This window comes from Lycorma delicatula, chromosome 1, assembly GCF_047948215.1.
Source record: "Lycorma delicatula isolate Av1 chromosome 1, ASM4794821v1, whole genome shotgun sequence".
Classification (NCBI taxonomy): Eukaryota; Metazoa; Arthropoda; class Insecta; order Hemiptera; family Fulgoridae; genus Lycorma; species Lycorma delicatula.
This window is the reverse complement of record NC_134455.1, coordinates 378,140,962-378,160,873: the sequence shown is the minus strand read 5'-3', so window position 1 is coordinate 378,160,873 and position 19,912 is coordinate 378,140,962. Positions and strand designations below refer to the sequence as shown.

General features: G+C 30.5%; 1 protein-coding gene across 1 annotated transcript in view; it reads right to left on the bottom strand.

The window, feature by feature from the left end:
* Positions 1-1,219: 1,219 nt before the first annotated feature.
* Positions 1,220-19,912, bottom strand: part of LOC142317297 (dynein regulatory complex protein 9-like) — a 37,765-nt gene continuing 19,072 nt past the window's right edge. The window contains exons 2-7 of the mRNA XM_075353728.1: positions 15,414-15,491; positions 13,019-13,262; positions 9,083-9,289; positions 5,834-5,965; positions 5,358-5,465; positions 1,220-1,521 (exon numbers count right to left, since the gene is read on the bottom strand). Coding sequence (XP_075209843.1) covers positions 1,372-1,521; positions 5,358-5,465; positions 5,834-5,965; positions 9,083-9,289; positions 13,019-13,262; positions 15,414-15,439 — 867 coding nt within the window. The 5' untranslated portion in view covers positions 15,440-15,491 and the 3' untranslated portion in view covers positions 1,220-1,371. The remainder of the gene's footprint in view (positions 1,522-5,357; positions 5,466-5,833; positions 5,966-9,082; positions 9,290-13,018; positions 13,263-15,413; positions 15,492-19,912) is intronic.

Here is a 19,912-nt window from a genome sequence, read left to right as displayed (position 1 = left end):
TGTTTTGAAGTAGTATTTTATACCAAAATAGTGTAAAATGATGTGGGAGGTATTTAAGTCTGTGTAAGTTGTATATTTATTTTAGTATGTGGTAATTGTAGATTTTTGATTGGAGCAGTTGCTGAAGACAGAACATGAAATCACAATATTTGATGAAATTTTTAATGCTCGGAACTTGACATCACAATATCAGGTAGAATTTAACGCTCTTAAAAAGCCATTAGTAGGATACTCTTGTTTTCAAGTATTTAAAAATTTATTGGAAGATGCTCTACTGCATGAGGGCAAAAAGCACTTCTTAAAACTTCTGGTAGATAAGCTGAAATTTCTGATTCACGCTTAGATTCAATATAGATACGACGACTGTGAGGAGAAGCTTGGTGCATGTCTCAAATACATATGGCGTAATATTTACGAAGTTGCAGTCTACAACATTTTGGTTGAGTACAGATGCAATCAGGATAAAAGAATAGTTTATGGTGAAGAGTATGGAGTTTTTGATCTGTATCACGCTTACAATTTTTATTATGTAATGAATTTCATACTGAATCAGAAAATTGAAGTTGACGTTCTCTGTGTGGAGTTGAAAACTGATGAATGGTTTTCAAATATGAAGGATAGATATTTACAGTTTTCAAGCCCATGAGAGTTGATGTAATATGTGAATTTTTATTCAACATGCAGCATGCCAGTGGTTGATAACATTCCTGCCAGAGGTTGATTACATTAGTGTTGAAGAAATCATATTACTAGACGAGCACACTACAATCGGTTGGTGATTTTAAATGTTTTTCAAAATGTTGTTTTGGTCAAGATAGTATGTGGAGTGTCGTGTATGGAGCTTGAAGACTGTTTTCGGTGAGCTTTCACTGTCCTTGTACTTAAATCGGATTTAAAAATGGCTGAAATCTGATGTTAATCAACAGACTGTTTTTAATTGAAAATGAAAGGAAATAATCTTAAAGTACAATTATTACTCCTGATTATGTATTATAATATAAATGTATCGTGTGCATTTATTATATAATAATTTTTTTGTAAAAAATAATAAAATATTAAAATTAGTGTTATAATATTTTGTAATCGGCGTGCTTATACTAGCATTAAGAGTTTTTTTTTTTTTAATAATTAAAAGTGACCCATTTTATAATAACATTAAATCAAATTTCACCATGCTGATTAATTTAGAAATCACTTAGCACATAAATGTCAGCAACTTCACTAAAATAAACATTTTAAGATTAACTAATTTCTCTCCAATTAATAAACAACATCTGATGCTGTTGTTTTACACTAAAGATAATTATCTTCAGTTGCTCCAAAAAAAAAAATCAGAAAATATGATAATTAAATTTGTGATTTAAGATTAGTTTATTTTCCTTTAGGTTTTACAGTACTTTTTTCTTGAATAGGTTCAGTTTTGTTATTGGCTTTTCCTTTAAATTTTGGTTTCTCTTTCACTTTTCCTTTTTTCTTATATGGACCCAAATGTCTACGCACCATTACACCTCTCCACCAAGCCTGAAAAAAGTTACAGTTATTTTAAACAAATCATATATAGAATAAACTACTAAAGTAATGATTCTTGTTTCAGTAGTAGAAATAACTTTGCTCATCTGTACATGATACATAATCATGCATATTACTGAAGAGAATTTCTTTCTTTAATGCATAACATTACAGTAACAAATTACATATGCATCTGAGTAGACATTAAAACTATCTGCCAAACAAATTTTTTTTCATTTTTTCCAGTAGAAAATTGTTTGTTGGAAACAAATTTAACTTTATGCTTTGTGAAACCTATCATTTTTCAGTTACTGGCAAAACTGGAAAGTTATATTTTTTCTAGAATTTTGACTTGACTCTAAATGTTCTTTTCAACGGTTTGAGTAAACAGTTTTATTATTGTGATAATATTATTTTTTCCTTATGATTCAGAAGTATGCATTAATTATAAGGGATTTTTCTAAAAGGCTGTCTAGCCTTCAGGCAAAAAATAATTTTTTGAGACACATTATTGTGGTTTTGTTCACCAACTAGAGTCTTAATAAAGAAATTAGGTAGAGAATTGTAATTCAAGGTAATGGCACGGCTGTCACTATAACAATGAAACAGCATTAATGAGATGGATGTCATTACACAGATGCCTTGAAATGATCCTTGAAATAATTAAACTAGCTTGTTTTGTAGCAGAAGATGAATGAAGAGGTAACCAAGGACATTAACACAGTAGACACCAGAAGGAAAGGAAGATCTAAAAAAACATAGTTTGAAGAAATTCAGGAGGCCATTATTGTTTACGAGCTTTCTGATGTCCCTAAAGCAATTTATAAATATAATGAATTATTCAAATTGTCAACAAGCAAATCGTTTTAGATGTACAAGAATCAGCTGTTTATGTAAACACAGTCTATTCTTTTGCATTACTTTCTTTTAATATTTCTTGATCAGAATGACAAAACATGATATTTTAAAAATTATTTAACAGCTTACTTTCAGAATATGTGAAATTGTGCTTCCAGAAGAACTTTTGCAGTTAATTATGTAGCTTCTTGCATGTAACACTATTGAAGTTAGTTTGAATACTACTGCAGCTAACTTTTAATACATTATAATTTTGAGAACTGCTAAAATGATCTTCAAAAACTTCCAGTAAGTGAATATAGAGATATTTGTTAGGGTTTAGGTAAATTAAATTAGTATTTATAAAAAAATTACGTTGTAAATAAATATTAAATAATTTTAAAATGACACTGTAGAATTGTTGGAGGAGCTATATACAATTACCTCTTCTGAAAGCACAATATAACATATATACATGTATATATGAGGTGCTACCCAAAGTTCGGGGAATTTTAATTTCGCACGCGAACTCTTTCTGGTACGACCTGCTGCCACTAGATGTGGCTAACAGTGCTCTTTGTGAATCAGTGTGCCAACAGCTGTGACGGTGAGAGGCTGCATTGTTGACTTTCATGCGATTGTGTAATGTTATGTTTTACTGCTTCGGCGAAGTTCTAAATGGCAGATTTTAAAGAGCAAAGAACCTGCATCAAATTTTGCTTCATGATTAAAAAAACTGGTGCAGAAGACATCGCATGCTTGTGGAAGCATTTGGTGACAATGCTATGAGTAAATGTAAAACTTTTTTGTGGTACAAACGATTCAAAGATGGACGAACGACAGTCGATGAATATGAGCGTTCAGGAAGACCATCTACAAGCGCAACACCGGAAAACATCGCGAAAGTGCGAGAGGCTATTGTTGTAGATCGTAGACAAACAATCCATGATGTTTGTGCAATCGTACAAATGTCATATGGGTCTGTGCAACGCATCCTTTTGGACATGAGACGCATTGCTGCAAAATTCGTACCGAGACTGTTGAACAGCGACCAGAAACAAAATCGCGTAGCTGTCTGTAGGGAATTGAAAAATTCAGCAAGAGATGAACCTAACTTGATTTCCAACATCATAACCGGTGATGGAACATGGGTGTACGAGTATGACCCTGAAACTAAGTCGCAGTGGAAGTCGCCAAGTTCACCGCGGCCAAAAAAAGCTCGCCAAGTTTGCAGCAACGTGAAGCCCATGATGATTGTTTTTTCGACATCAAAGGCATTATCCATAAAGAATTTGTTCCTGTTGGTCAAACTGTCAATGGGATGTTCTATTGTGAAGTTTTGAAGCAGTTACGTGTAAGCATTAGGCGCAAACGTTCAGATCTGTGGGGGTAACAACAGCTGGCTTCTGCACCATGACAACAGCAGAACGTGCTTCGAACACTTACACCTGCAGACTTCCAGGGATGCATGGAATCATGGGAAAAACGCTGGGATTACTTTGAAGGAGACACTGTCTCCTTCAAGTGCTACCCAAACTTTTGGGTAGCACCTCGTATATATTTAAATTATATTTATTAAGATTATAACTTATTTAATTAATTAAATGAAAAATAATTAATTGATAAAAATTAATAAGTTTAATATATTCTATTATATATACTACATTTAAATTATATATACAAATGATGAATGAAAAATACACATCAATGTGATCATTATTTGATCTAAATTTAAAAAAAATTAAATCTGTCTTTAAGCAGAAGTGAAATCTCCTGATATTTAGATTTGTAAATTCATGAGTACATAAGCTGAGTTTAAAATCTTTTTGATGGTCACTCTATTTATACTTTTTAAGCTATAATAAAAAAACCCTACAAAACAGTAATGTTTCATGTATGTATTACATTGGACAAAAATATGACCCCCGCTCGTGGTTCAATACCAAACACATTATGTATGTGATCTGCTAAATATTCGAGATGATGAGAGGGAATCAGTTAACATTTTATAAATAATTCTTTATTCTAATTGGAACACAAAAATGCAATATATAGATCACAATAATATAAATTGTAAACATAAAAACAGATTATAAGATAAAAAATAGTTGTGTTCAAAGTTAATATTTATTTAAATGCAATTACATGAAATAATTATAAGGTTGATTATAAAAAATTACTACAAAGTAATTCACAACTCAAAAGCCACTAATGAAAATTATTTTGAGACATGTTTATGTACATGTTGAACAAAATGCAATTAGATGATGTATTTTTTTTTGTTTTTAATTAGTATTATTTAAAAATTTGTCAACGAATTTCTTTTATTCTAAATAAACTGGTGGCTGGAAGATTTTTCTAATAAAATTAGTTTGGCAATTTATTAAAAATAGCATCAGAAGCATAATAAGGCCCATTCTCCCTAAGTAATGTGTTGAGATATATGAAAGCAGTTCTGTTGTCTGATTTTGCAAAGGTGGATATTATAATTTTTTAAGAATAAATGACTATTCTTTTATATTCATAATATAAACACAAGGACAATTTAACGTATTTAATTTTTTAAATAAAGGTTTGCAGGATTCATATTTATGGATGCCAAATAATGATGTGACAGCTGATTTTTTTATCTTTAAAACTCACTTCACTTTGTTTCTTTCTTTAAGGATGCTGCTAATCTCACAACTTCACCTTGCTGTACTACTCATTTAATCTTCACACTTCATTTCAAGTAAATGTAATGTAATGTAAATTGGGCCTTTTTGTTTCATTTAGTCATCATACACAGAAAGATTAGCAGTAATGATCTAACTAAAAATATAAATGAAAAAATGGTTGTGGCTCTAGAACTAAATTCATAAGTGCCATTAAAACTGTAGCTAACAAACTATTCCCCCATCTTTGCCTAAAAGGATTTCTTATATGTCAATGTCAAAGATAAAACCTATGTAACCATTATTTCAGGTTAAATGTGGTAAGAAAGAACTTTTATAATAATACTATAAAATAACCTGTATTTTTGTTGCCATTTTGTTGAGATGTTCTTCCATAGCCTGAACCCTCTCTCTTTCTTTCTTTTCTTCTATATATTCTTTAATTTTCTGCCTGTGATCATAGAACTAAAAAACAAATAAATAAATGTATTTAAAAAAAATACAGATGGTGAAACTTAGGTACAATAAAATTCAGCCTATGATTAAAGTAAATATGAGGAAGATTAACACCTTGTAGTATATTCTGGATTAAAATGAATAGAGAATCTGCTATACTCACCAACAGATAAGTCTTTTTTCTTAAGCAGATTCAGTGGCTTAAAATAATTATTAATGATAAACTACGTGGGTTTTAATGATAGAGGTCGTCAAAAAAGATGATCAGTCTTGATATACAAAAACCTCACTATTATTAAGGAAAAAAGCATGAAGGAAAAATGAAAACAACTGCCTAGTTCAGTCCACAAACTCTAATAAATCAATAAAATATTTACCTTATCAGTCAGAGCTTTCAGTTTCTGTAATTGTAATTCACGTTTTTCTTTGGTAATTATTAATTCCTTCTTGTAGAAAGCCATGGTTTTCTTATAGTTTTCTCTCCAAGTTTCAGCTTCCTCTTCCAATTTCTGTGAGGATGAAATAATGGATGAATTTTTTTAATAATAAAAATCTAAAATCTATTTAACTGTTATTTCCACAATAAAGAATTGATTCTGTGTTTCTGACAACATGAGTGTCTTATGAGGTACATATACCGTACTGACCACACACAAGGTGTGGCTATTAAAAAACGAGATTAATCCTGTAAAATATTTTATTTTAAATTTGTACATAATTAGTTATTATCCCCTTCAATATACACCCCTTATCTATCCCTATAACGCTCCAGGCGAATTTTTCATTGTTCTAAACAGTGCTGGAAGTCTTCTTCTGTAAGCTTTTTTCATGAGCCACTTTTTTTTTCACAACTTCAGTAATCTGAAATCTTGTTCCTTTTAATGCAGATTTGGCCTTGGGGAACAGATAAAAGTCACATGGTGCAAGGTCAGGCAAATAAGACGGATGATCTAACACTGGGATGTTATACTTGGCAAGAAAAGTCTTGACAGACAATGCAGTGTGAGCTGGTGCGTTGTCCTGATGAAGAACCCATGACTTGTTCTTTCACAATTTGAGTCGTTCTTTTCTTATTTTTTTACCGAGTTGAGCAAGGACCTTGAATAAAGACAAGAATAATTAACTGATGGTCAGATTACCAATTTTTCTCAATGTTTTTATCTGTTTTTGATGTGGAACGGCAACCCGGGTGAACATCATCTTCTACATCTTCTCGGCCATTGTGGAAACGCTTAAACCACTCAAAAACCCGGGTACATGATAAATATTCATTTCCATGTACTTTTTTTAATAAAAGATAAGTTTCAGTAGTGGTTTTTCCAAGTTTCGTATGAAATTTCACGAAAGTTAGTTCTTTGCTCTATTCATTTTTGCACATGGTATCACTACCAAAATAAAAGGTGGGAGAATATAAAGTAATAAATTAATGTACCTCTTAATTTGGGAAATAATGTTTTATATTTACTGCCTCTACTCAATTGCAGAATTAATCAATTATAATTTAATAAAATTATATATTAAAATAATATGAACTTTTATATTAAAATCTTTTAAATGAATATTGACAGTTACTTACCAAAGTCGTTTGGAAAGTTTTTGGCCTGAAACAGAAATGGCACAAGTAACAAATTACTACAATATTTGTCTAGTATGATCCTGTAGATGGCACACTGTGAAGTTTCAGGTGCATGCATTTAGTTGCTTGTTTGTGGCGATCAAGAAAAGCAAACTAGTTTTGACATTTTCTGAAAAATGGATAAAATTGAAGTTTAAGTAGTGATAAAGTACTTTGTTTTAAAAAGGTAAACCTGATGGACTTATGAAAAGTGTTAGACTCCAATCTAAAGAATTTTTTCCCTTGGATTTAGTTAGTAAAACAGTGGGCTGCTGATTTAAACATAGTGGTATATCAGTTCAAGATGATGAACTCTTGGGATGCCCAATGACTGCTATGACTGATGAAATCATCACAAGAATCTTCAGTGTCCTATAAATTGATCACCGACTGAAGGTACGCAAGCTAACATTTCAAATAACTAGATTGACAGTGTCCACTACAATTTAGATGATGTTTCGGATATGAAAAACCTTTCTGCTCGATGGTTCCACGTTTGTTGGCATTAGATCAATAATGCTTTCAATTGAATATTTCTCAAGGAAGTTTAGAATTATTGGAAAGTGATCCACTGAGTTTCTTTAACATTTTACAACATTAAATGAAATATGGGTCACCATTGCATGCCAGAGACCAAACAGTGGTCCAAACAATGGGTGGGATGAAATTGCCCCAAAGAAAGCCAAAACTGTACCTCTGCAGGAAAAGTCAGTCATGGTTACAATTTTTTGTGGATTTCATGATGTGGAGCTCTTAGAACACCTGGAAAAAGGCAGGAGTAATATGTTTCTCTACTCGACTGATTAAAAGGTACTATTCAGGCTAAATGTCCATATATGGCCAAAAAGAAGGTGCTTTTTTACCATGATAACATTATCATGGTTATCATAACATTATTTATGTAAAGGCCTTTACACACATCTCAGGTTGTTGCAGCAATACTCCGTGGCTACACTTCTACATGCTTCCACATGCACCAGATTTGGTTCCCAGTGATTACTTCCACTTGTCAAACCTGGAGAAATGGCTTGCAGAACGAAGATTAATTTCAAATGATGAGGTCAAAACTGAGACAACTGCTTATTTTGCAAAGTTGGACAAATTGCATTACAGTGTAGGTATTTGAATCAGTGGGATTTATTGATCTAAACATAATGAACTCTAAGATGACTTATGCTGAAAGATATTTAAACATTTTTTTTAAATCTTGTGTTTCTTTGTCAGATCCAAGAACTTTCTGAACAACTGTTTAAATTATGGAAACTTCTCATCAGATCTTCATCTTCAGGAAAAATTACACTCTGAAACTGATCGATATCAGTTTCTGAGCTATATTAAGAAAAAAACACTGACAGGCACAAACACAAGTAGTATATGTAATAAACCAGCCACTAATTTCTACTCCTCCCTGTCCACCTACACCGAGAAAACTTGTGATTAAAAATTTTGCTTAAACATACATATACACATGTACAGACTTGGTATTGTGCATACCTTTATGTTTCAGAGAGAGAGAGTGCGCGCGCGCACATGTGTTATATTTGATATTTACTAGCCACCTCATAATAAAGGTAGTATGAATTTTTTCTAAGGAAATGCTGAGTTTGATAAAGTGTATGATATTCACTCAGGCAGCCGAAAGAACTGTAAAATATACTATCCAAACATTGTAAAGTACTTAGCTTTATTTTTTTATAAAATTCTAACAATGTGAACAATTATAAAAGATATATGTTATAACACTCATGTAACTGATTTTAATATTATTTTCATAATGATAGTCACTCATACCAAGGTAATTTCTACTGTGTTATTATCAATGCAATTTGATTCATAGTTATTCGCAGCATTAGTAGTCATGGCTGATTCACTGCAAGCTACTATTAATTCTGTTCAGTCAGTCAGATTATATTAGGATAATAATCAGTTAATAAACTTAGCCAATCAAATTAAGAATAAAGTCTTATAAACTGTATCATGTATAAAATTATTACATGATTGTGTTATTTACCACTGTAGCAGAATCTAAGTAGTGTGCTATTTCTGCATGCACTCTTTCATCATTATCAGATTGATTAACAAGCATCTCTAGCTTCCCCTTTAATCTTCTTTCTTCCATTTCAGCCAACGTCAAACTTTGATTCATTCTTGAATTTTCCCATTTATCAATATATTTTAATTCCACTTCTTGTCGAAAATTAACATCCTCTAATTCATCCTGAAAATTTTTGCATTTTATTATTTAATCCAAAAATTTCAATAGTCTTATCTAATCAAACATTTATTTTCAAAAACTGATTATTATACTTTTCCAAAACTGGTGGAAATATATCATTACCTGATTTTTTATTCTAGAAAATTATTTAAAAATTTTATAATACACCACTTTATTAATTTTGTGATCAGCCACTTGGCTGACTTGAAGAATTTGATCTGACTTGAAGAGGTTGAAGTTCCTACAAATATACACAAATAATAAATGTATGAAATAACAGAAAAACAGATTTGTGAAGATAATAAATAAAAAAAATTGAATAAATAAAGAAGGATGTGTGGTAGGGAAATTTGGCTTAAGGGTAAAGAATGGAAAGGCGAACAGATTAGTAGAATTTTCGCCAAGAGAAAAAATTATTTATAACTAACACTTGGTTATAAAACCATGAAAGAAGGAGATATATGTGAATATCCCCTGGGATAAAGCTCACTATCAGGTAGACCATATCTTAGTAGATGAAAGGTACAGTAATGCTGTTAAGAAAGCCAATGGATTACCAGGTGCAGATTCAATGATGATCATGTACTACTTACGATGAAAATGAGAATACGTTTAAAGAAGTTAGAGAAAGCTTTGTTTGTTATTTGTAACTTCCGTCAAATGGAAATTAGAAAAAATGAAGAAACAATGGGAGAAAAACACTAGCTAAGATAATTAAAGACAGGAAATGAGAACAGTGAGGAGACCTGGTTGAGAATAAAATATGCAATAATAAGAACATCAGAGAAAGAAGTAGGCTACTATGAGGGAAGTAAAGCCAAGAAGCCATGGTAACAATAAAAATACTAAAGAAAATGGAAGAAAGAGCAATGTATCATAAATTAAACAATGAGTTGAAGAGTGAAACACAAAAAGCTATGTAAAGATGGTTGAAGGAAGAAATCAATATTGAGGATCTAAAAATTAAAAGACAATATATCATGTATAGGAAGGTGAAGAATATTGCACCAGATATATGGAAAGGAAATGGTAAAATGAGAGAAATTGAGGGTAACAATGGTAAAATGGGTAAACATGAGAAGAAAGATAGAAGGAATATGTAGAGGACTTTTATATGACTAGAGAGATACCTGAGGAACTACAGCATAGAAGAGGAATGGGATAACTAAAGAGGATAAAATACCATTGATATTGAAATGTGAATTACAAAAAGCAATTAAAGAAATGAAGAATAAAAAATTGACTAGAGTAGTTGAACTTTACGTAGAATTTTATAAATGCTTAAAGGAAGAAGGAATGAAAGAAATACTTTAAGTGTGTAGTAGGATATACAGTACAAGAGAATGGCCTGAAGACTTTAGGAAAACAGAAATGATGTCAGTCCCAAAGAAAACTGGTACAAGCAAATGGTAAGAACACAGAACAATAAGTTCAATATCCCATGCTACTAAAATATTTTTAAGAGTCCTAAACCAGAAGATGGTAAGAAAAATGGAAGAGACTGCAGGAGAGGAGCAGTTTGGCTTCAAGAAAAAGAAGGAAATCAGACATGCCATTGGGCTAGTAAGGATGGTTGAGAGAGATACTCATAGAGAAGAAGAGGAATGAGTCTATGTTTCATAGATTTAGAGTCAAATAGGAAAAGATGATGGAGATTCTTAAAGAGAAAAATGTAGAATGGAAGACAGAAGGTTAATTAAAGAATTAAACATGAGACAAACACCTGCAATGAAAATGAATAAGAATATGACTGACTGGGCTGGTCTAGATCGAGGTGTTAAACAAGGACGCTGCCTGTCACACAATTTCAACATTTACATTGAATATATGACTAAGTCTAGTCTTAGTGTTTAGAAAGATTAGCTAAACGATAACTTTTGGCTAATAAATACTTTCATAACAAATACTTTTACAAGACATTTCATACATAGGTATATTGAGTCTTCTTATATGGAAGTAAAACATGGACAGTGAAGAAGAGGGAGATAGATGGGTTTGAGGCTTTTTCAGATGTGGATATAGAGAAGGGTAGAGAAAATAAGATGGATGGATAAAGTGAGGAATAAGGAAGTAATGAACACTATTAATGAAGAAAGAGCACTGATGCGCGAAGTACCCAAAAGAAAAGGAAACTGGATATGTGGTTGGAGGAAGTGGAATCTTGACAACTGTTATGGAAGGGGCAGTAGAAGAAGAAAGGAAGTAAAAAGGAAGAGGAAGGATTACATTAATAGATGGGATGAAGATTGAAAACTACAAGACCACAAAGGAGAACCCTAGGGACAGAAATGGATGGATAGTGGTGATCTAAGGGATCTGCCGCCAGGTAGAACACCACTTGAATCACTGAATCATAATGGTGGCCAGAAGAGAGTACTGAGAAGCTGTTAGTGTTAAAATATAACTAGTCTGACCAAAACATATGTTGTCTATCCTCCCACATAGAAAGCCTACACAGCTCACTATCCATGTCACTCCAGTACATATAAAATATTAATCTCCAGTACTTAATTAATCTTAATGTTATCTTAAAGGTATAATATATAATCTTATCTTCAAAAATTTTCCCACAATTTTTATCCAATTTGTTTTAAAACAGATTCATTATTAAATCTATTTTTCACACTTTCAATACTTTTTAACTTTACATTTCATGCCATTTGTTTATTGTATTTCACTAACAATAGTGCTGCATTCCGAAAAAGATTTTTTTTTAATTTTTTTATAATTACTACTCTCATGCTAATCAATATCTTTTATCCTAGCTTACATTGATATGTTTCTTTCTTGCTTATCAAACTTTACTGATTTTTAAACAACAAATATCTTTTATTTATTCTATTTTCTAAAAGTTTAATAAATAATATGAATATCAGCAATATAATTTTTTTTATAATTTAAAAAATATTTTTTATTTCTAAACTGATAAAATTACTTTATAACAGTGGTTTGTGGTTCTAATACCAATATTTTGCATAGAATCGGTTGAATTTTTATTTTTTAATAATAATTTTGACTATTCAGTCATGAAACAAATAACTAAACAGTCAAACTGTATTTCATAAAAAGAAGAATTCTGTGAGATTTTAATATAATAAATGAAATGAAGAATTTTTAATTTTAATATTAGGTTATACTGTTATGTCAAGTTTTTTCTTTAATTGTTTTTACAACTCTCAAATTACATAGGAATATTTTTTCAGAAGATGTTTTTGTAACTACATTTGAAACTTCTTATCGGAGAACTTATTAGTAGCACTCATTGATAAGAAAAAAAAAGATCTGAAAAAGATCTGAAAGCAAAATCTCCAAATAATTATACCAAATGAAGTTTTTAAAATAGTTTACAAATTTTTACCATGTTTCATCATGCTGATCAATGACTTTAATTTTTTAAGATGAAAATACTGTAGTATTTCACATTTAAAATCTAATACAAAACAATACTAATATTGCAGTTTGCCGTACCAGAAACTGAGCCTGCTATGTTTTCTAGCTTTTCCAAACAGCTACACCCTAAACAAATTTCTAATTCTATTCACCATCTCTTACTATGTTTATTAAACCCACTATTTATATGCTTTTGTAAGTAGTGCCAAAACTGTAAATAAATAATTAAAAACTAAAAATTTTTAAATATGGAATAACCGCAGCAGGCTTAATACATACATATTAACAAATAGTGTAATGTGGATTTGTATTATTTATAGAAATTATTTTAACTCACTATACCTTTAATGAAGATATCTCAATATCATACTTTTTAATCTTTTCTTCAGAATTCTTTTCAATAAGTAATATCTTTAATTTAAGTTTCTTCAATTGATTTTGGGATTTGTTTATGCTTTCTTGAAGTATCTTGCAGTGCTCTTTACTGCTATTTTTTAACTTTTCTACAATAGTCTGCAGATGGCTCCATGTCCTTCTTTGAAATAATTCATTACAAACAGATACCAGTGTTTCTTCAATGAATAGTCTAAAAATTAATACAAAAATGTATTGTATTAAAATTCACATATTACACAGTAGTAAACAAGAACATCAGTTACCATGAGTAATAACTAAGTAATAATAACTTGCAAAAATATTGGCACCCTAAATATATTTATTTTCTTTATGACTGTGTTCAGGATTACCCACTAATCTGACACATAATGCACGCACACTATAATGATATTAATTTATGTTTTTATATCTTAATAGTTTACAGGTTTAATATTTAATATCAAATGGAAACCTGAATTAGATCAAAATATTCTGATGGCAAAATATAAAAGAAACTGTTTACAAAAGTACTTCCGTGGATTTTTTTCAGCTGATGATTTCATTAGCAGTTTTTTCACCTAATTGTATATAATACTATTGTGTTTCTATAAGAGAAAACATCATTTTATTCTTTAAAAAATAATCAAAATTTGTATCGTCTAAAAAACAATATATTTTCACTTAACAATAAAAATCATAGTAACATTTTCAGTATTAAAATTTCATTTTATTGACATCAGTTACTCATAGAATTTTCTACTCTTTTTACAATATCTGTTGTTATTCTGCTGCCCCTTCCCAATAATTTGTTTTGCTTTTTTCTGACTTATGACAACTTGAAGATTCAGTTGCAGCTCCATTAATGACGACTTTTACTTTTTTGGAATCGTATAACTTTTAGCATTATTCTGGTCGAACTGAATGTAACTTTAGGTTTCTGTAAAAATGTAAAAATCAATATAATCCTTTTTAGAAATGCTAGAGTTTACAAATGGAACATATACTTAAATATAAATGAATACCTACACTAAATGGTTATTAAAATAAATTTGAAAATAAAACCAAAGACTACTTGAAATTTAAAATTGTGTGACTAAGGCCACGTAGTACATGTCATAATGGTCACTTTTATGTTTCTGCGATTTGTTTTTCCTAAATAATTCAGTATTTTTTTTTTTTAATTCACTAAGTATTTGTAAAGTAAAATTAACAGTTTTTTTCTTTTGCATGTAGTTTATTAATTTATTTTTAATGTTTCAGTATTTAAATTTAAAAAACTGGATTAATATTTCAGTTTTCTAATTTCATTAATTTATTTTGAAATGAATTAATTTTTTTACATAAAATTAACTTTCTTACTTTCTCTTGCCTTTTTTCTATCTCCAAATTTTTTCATTGTCTTTATTTTTGTACTTATTTATGGATTATTTATTTAGTACAATGAACGTCAGAATTTCCACAGTAATTAATAATTTTCGTCAAATTTAAAAATAGTGAGTTTAGCTATAAAATACTGCAAAATGCATCTATGTACAACAGCACGTAAAAAATTGCAAAAAAATTTAGGAAAGTTTTATAGAGGTAAGTTTTATATCACCCAAGTCAGTTTTAAACTAATATGAAATATATAGCAGATTATTGAATAACAAGAATAAAACACTTCCTGGTGCATCAGTTATTACAAGTACAAGTATATATAATATACAGAATGTTTCTAAAATGGTGGACTGGCTATACTTTTTTGGATGCTACTTGTAAAACTAAACAAAAAATATGCTTAGGAAAAATGGCAATTTCTCCTGCGTTCTCTCCCTGTCTGCCATTTTGTTATTTTTATATCAAAATTTATATCTCAAGTTCAGATAGACGAATCACATTAATATTTGGTAAGCGTATTGGTAGTTTTAAATTAGCAAAAAATCAGCAATTAAATACCTTCACAAATTACAAAATGGTGGCCATGTTTATTTTTCAATCCATTATATCTCTGTAAATATTAGTTTAATCAATATTTATTTTATTTGCTAAAATATTAAGCCTTTTATTTTGAACAAAAAACTTTTATTTTTTAAAATCGGTTGACAAATAAAAATAATAAAATGTGATAAAAGAAGGTGAATTAAAAAGCTATGAAAATTCCAGGATGTCTTTAACGGATAGCCACAAACTGGGTTGTTGGATGGGTTAGGTGGATAGTTGGATAGGTTCTATGAATATTACAACAAACGATTACATCTTATATGTGGTTCAACCATTGAGATGATGAATTCATACATACATATACATTAAAACAGAATAATAAAAAAACTTCCCAGCATCAGTAAAATAATTCACGTCTCATTTATTTAAAATGTAAGCTTACCTTTCTTTTTCAGTTTTTATTGCCATTTGAACCTGAAGTGAGTCCTTGTAAATTTTATCATTAGCATCTTTTTGACTTCTGAAATAAAAAATCATTAATATAAAACAATTATGCAAATCAAATTATTAATATAAAAATTCAACAGGAATAAAAATGTAAAAAATATTATGACAGTATTTTAAAAAGTAAAAATATATTTTTTATTTACTGATAATAGAATATTCAAAACCAAACCAAATTTAAAAAGAATGGAAATAAAAATAATTGTTACATTTAGATTAGTCAGTTTTAAAAATAACTATTTTATTTAAAATACCTTTTTAGCACTTTACTAGCTTTTTTAGTTTAATTAAAATTTACATATATAAAATAATCCCATCATAACTTTCCTTTATTATTGAAAAAAAGAAAGTATGATAATCTGTCAAAATTTTAGGCGTGCATTTCTGTTAATTTCACATTTTGAGGTCTTTTAAGTTCAAAATGAAAAAAGAGTGCATTCCTACTTCGTGGATGTGTGTTTTAGCAACTGTTGTGCTTAATATCCCTAGAACAGGTGAAGAGGTAAAATTCAGCATGATGACTCAAGTACTCTTATATAGTATTGATCTATTAAACGTTTATGAGAATAGGACAGGCAGGTAGGGTAGATTCCTGTTTAGTATATTAATATTTTACAGTAGTTTTATTTTGGTAAATGTTTCACCAGAGAACTTTTGGAAACTATTTCTTCCTGTTTTCAAGTTTTAGAGGCATTGACTACTATGGTAATTATTGCCTTTCACAGCAAAAAAAGTAAAAAAAAATAAAAATATTTCTTTTCCTCCTTACAAGAACATTAGTGACTTAGAAGACTAGTCTTGTAAAAATAGATTATGCAGAAAAAGATTTGTCTAAGGATATTAAAACCTTAAGGGTACACAAGATGACAAGGGTGTAAAGGTCCCTTACCAGTTAAAAAAACCAAACCCATTTCTAACAAAATATTGTCAAAACTATCAAAACGGCTGCAATGTCATGCTAATATTAAAAACTCATCCTTTAATTAAAATTCTTCAAAAGGTCATTAAAACTATATTATTCTAATATTTTATTACCTAATTAACCCTTTAGGCCATTCTTTTTTTGCTTTTTTTCCATATTCCTGAAGGTCTCGACATTGAACTCAAAGGTTTCTGATGCGTTGGAGATGGATCCTTACAATCCTCAATAGTAAAAATTACAGAGGATGTCTTGCTGTTGTCACCAGATGATACTAGCTTAGATGGTGCGATGAGCAATATATAAGAACTGAAACTACCTGCTACAGCGTGTGGGGTGGTGAAACTCTCCCTCTTAAAGGCCTTCCAGGTCTCCATTGTATGTCGTCCTACGTCCTCAGTTTCTAATATTTTTATTTCTTTCTTCTCATTTCCTTGAATGAGATTTTTTCAATACTAACTTTGGCTTCAACTTTGGCATTTTACCTTTTGGCTCATTCTTCAATGTAATTGAACTCTTTTGTTTAATCATGTCTATTTTAACCTTCAATGGCTTTGGGCTGATGACCCTAATTGGTTGACTCTTTTGATTAATGATCTGTTTGACTAAATTTGCTAAGGCTGGTGCCAGTTCAGTTATCTTGTTTTTGGTTTAAAGGAAGCCTCAGGGACAGCAGCAACCTGTGAATAAGATATGTCCTTTGGCAATCTGCTAAACACAATTTTTCTTGCTTTGAAGTAGCTGACCTTTGAATGATCTAAACTCCTGTATCGAGGGTCTTTATGTGGGTTCTCTGCCATGGAAGTTGTAGATGTTCCATGGTTGAAGTTTCCATATATGTAAAATTTTGCCAGTCAGTATGTCACATTGTGTGGGCGGAGAGACGATTAGGCATGCCTCAGATCATTGATCCTGTCTGGGTTCCCTCAGTCATCCATCTCCCATAGATTTAACCCAAGCCAAGAAATCAGGTATTGATTCCTTAGCCTGAATTTTAAAATTCAAACTGTATCCATTATAAGATATCAAAGGGCTTGCACAGCAGCTCATAGGACAAAGGACTCATAGCAGTAAAAGCTCTTGATAACCTTACCCATGGAACAAGGACTGAAGTGACTGACTCACACTGAACTACGCAAGACTTCAGCAAAGCCTACATCCACAAGAGGGATTAGGACTCCCTGTCTGCACTCTGCCCAGCATCGGCAAAGACATATCAAGGTGGTGGGAGAGAGGGGGATTCCTCTCTCCCCCACTACAAACAACAAAACCGAAAAAGAAAACAATCGCAACCAGCTCGGCACTGCCAATCCCATATTCCATAGTGGAACTCCTGGGCAAAACCATTGCCTCGTTGGCCAACATAAGTGAAAGTACCAAAGTACAGTGTCGTTGACCATCCTGGACGTGTGCGTAGATGTGATTGCTTGTTGGGAGGTTGGATTTGTCCGAGGCATTATTATTATTATTAGTAGTAGTAATATTTTTTCAGAAGTAATAGCATATATTTTATTCATATATATTCCGTACCATTAAAACAACAAAAATCTCCAAAGTGTTGAAAAATGAGTGGTGATCACCTATACTCTCAACTTAGGTGAATTTTGATCAAAATGCCACTGTGTACAAGACTAATAGAAGTAGTTTAAAGAATATTTTTAAAAAACTCCTCCACTCCCATCAAAGCACATCCTTCCCTCCTCCCAAATAAAAAAAAAATTAATATAAATGTCCATAGTTGCAGTACTTTAAAGTGAAAATACAAATAACGTGTACCGAAGGTTAGGGGAGGCACAGTCCCCTTCTTAGGTCAGAAACAGGTGGTAATTTTAAAAGTTTTATTTTTGTTTTTGTATGTTTAAAAAATCATTCTAAAATTTTTCCCATTATTTTCTTTAGTTAAGGAAATAACTAAAAACAAGTGTTACCAATATTTTTTTTTTAATTTGATTGATTCATCTAAAATTTTATAAGTTGTGTAATTTTCAAGACCATCTGGTACAAAAAAATGTTTAAAGTATTGCAATCATAGAGATTTTTAACATCAACAAGAAGTGTGTAAAGAGAAAACCTGTGAGTTGACTGTATCAAACTTTAGATTTTCATTATAACACTCTGACAGTAACATCCTTAAGATAATATACGCTGAAATGTATAGTTGTATAAGCAAAGACAAAATACTGCTCCCATTAATTATCTTTGCAATCTATGGGAACCAGTAATTAAAACTGGCTTGGGCTGTTATCAATTTATTTTATACGCTCCTTTATATTTTAGTATTCAACAACTTCACCTTTTCAATTTACAATGGAACAGATTGTAATGAATACAATATGTTGTTTAAGCAGGAAATACCATGTTAAAAAGAAACACTGAAAACTTGTCATGCACCAAACCCATAATAATATTTATTTTTCAATTCACCCACAGAAGTTGCTAGAAATTAATTTCATAATTTTCCTCTTTCAGTGCTTATATTTTAACCACATACAAAAATAATTATCTTAAAGATGAAAAGGTGATTTTTTGCCAATTTCTTCCCTATTTGTGCAAAAGTTTAAAAAAACAACAAAATATTACATTTTATTTAACTTTATTTTAAATCTGTTTATAATTAAAAATATTTTTACTTTACATATTTTTCAGCTGTGTTTCATCCATTCTCTTTATGTTGTAGTTTTACATAGCACATAAATACTACTTCGTTTTGCTGTTTAGAAAAAATATCAATACTGTCCATTTCATTCACATGACAACTCATGTACAATGAAGGCAATCAGTTGATGAACTGATGGGGATCAAGAACGGTGTGGCTTCTGGACTACAGAAAGATGCAGCATGGCCTAATGTGCTGCAGTGTGAGCAAGGGATCAAAGTAGAATGAAATTATGGTTTACGGCTGTAAAATTTAAGTCAATTAAAGTAACCAAGGGAAAACTGCCAAATCAATTACAGTTGATTTGGGCACTGAGAGGATTAATGAAAGCAAATATAAATGATACTGTTGATTACAGTCTGGCGTTTGTCTTGTTCTACTAGTGAGTTAGAACAAGACTTGTTTTGACCTAACCTTGTTCTGAATACCAATACCCAATGTATCACAATTCTTGTGATTACACAAGAATTCAAATCCAAAAGTAAATAAGTAATTATATCATAACTTAAATTTGAATTTGGGTTCTTTTTTGCTTCAGCATTTTAATAAGAGTAAAAATACCTAGTAGGTACTATAGATAGGACATTTTTATTTTTTCTGAACACAGTTGTGAACAACAGTTAGTGAATAACAGTTACTGTTATTTACAAAACCACTTATAATAATATTTACTGTAAAAGATTCCATTTAGTCTGTTATAAAAGAAAATTCAAATTGTTCTAAATTCTGTTCTGAAGTAGAGAAAGAATTGTATTTTATTTCAGAGAAGTGCTGAAATTTAATTGAAACATTAAGAAAAATATTTTTGAACAATTTTTCTTGATCTCACACGTATGAATAGAATTATGAAACAGTCCGATAA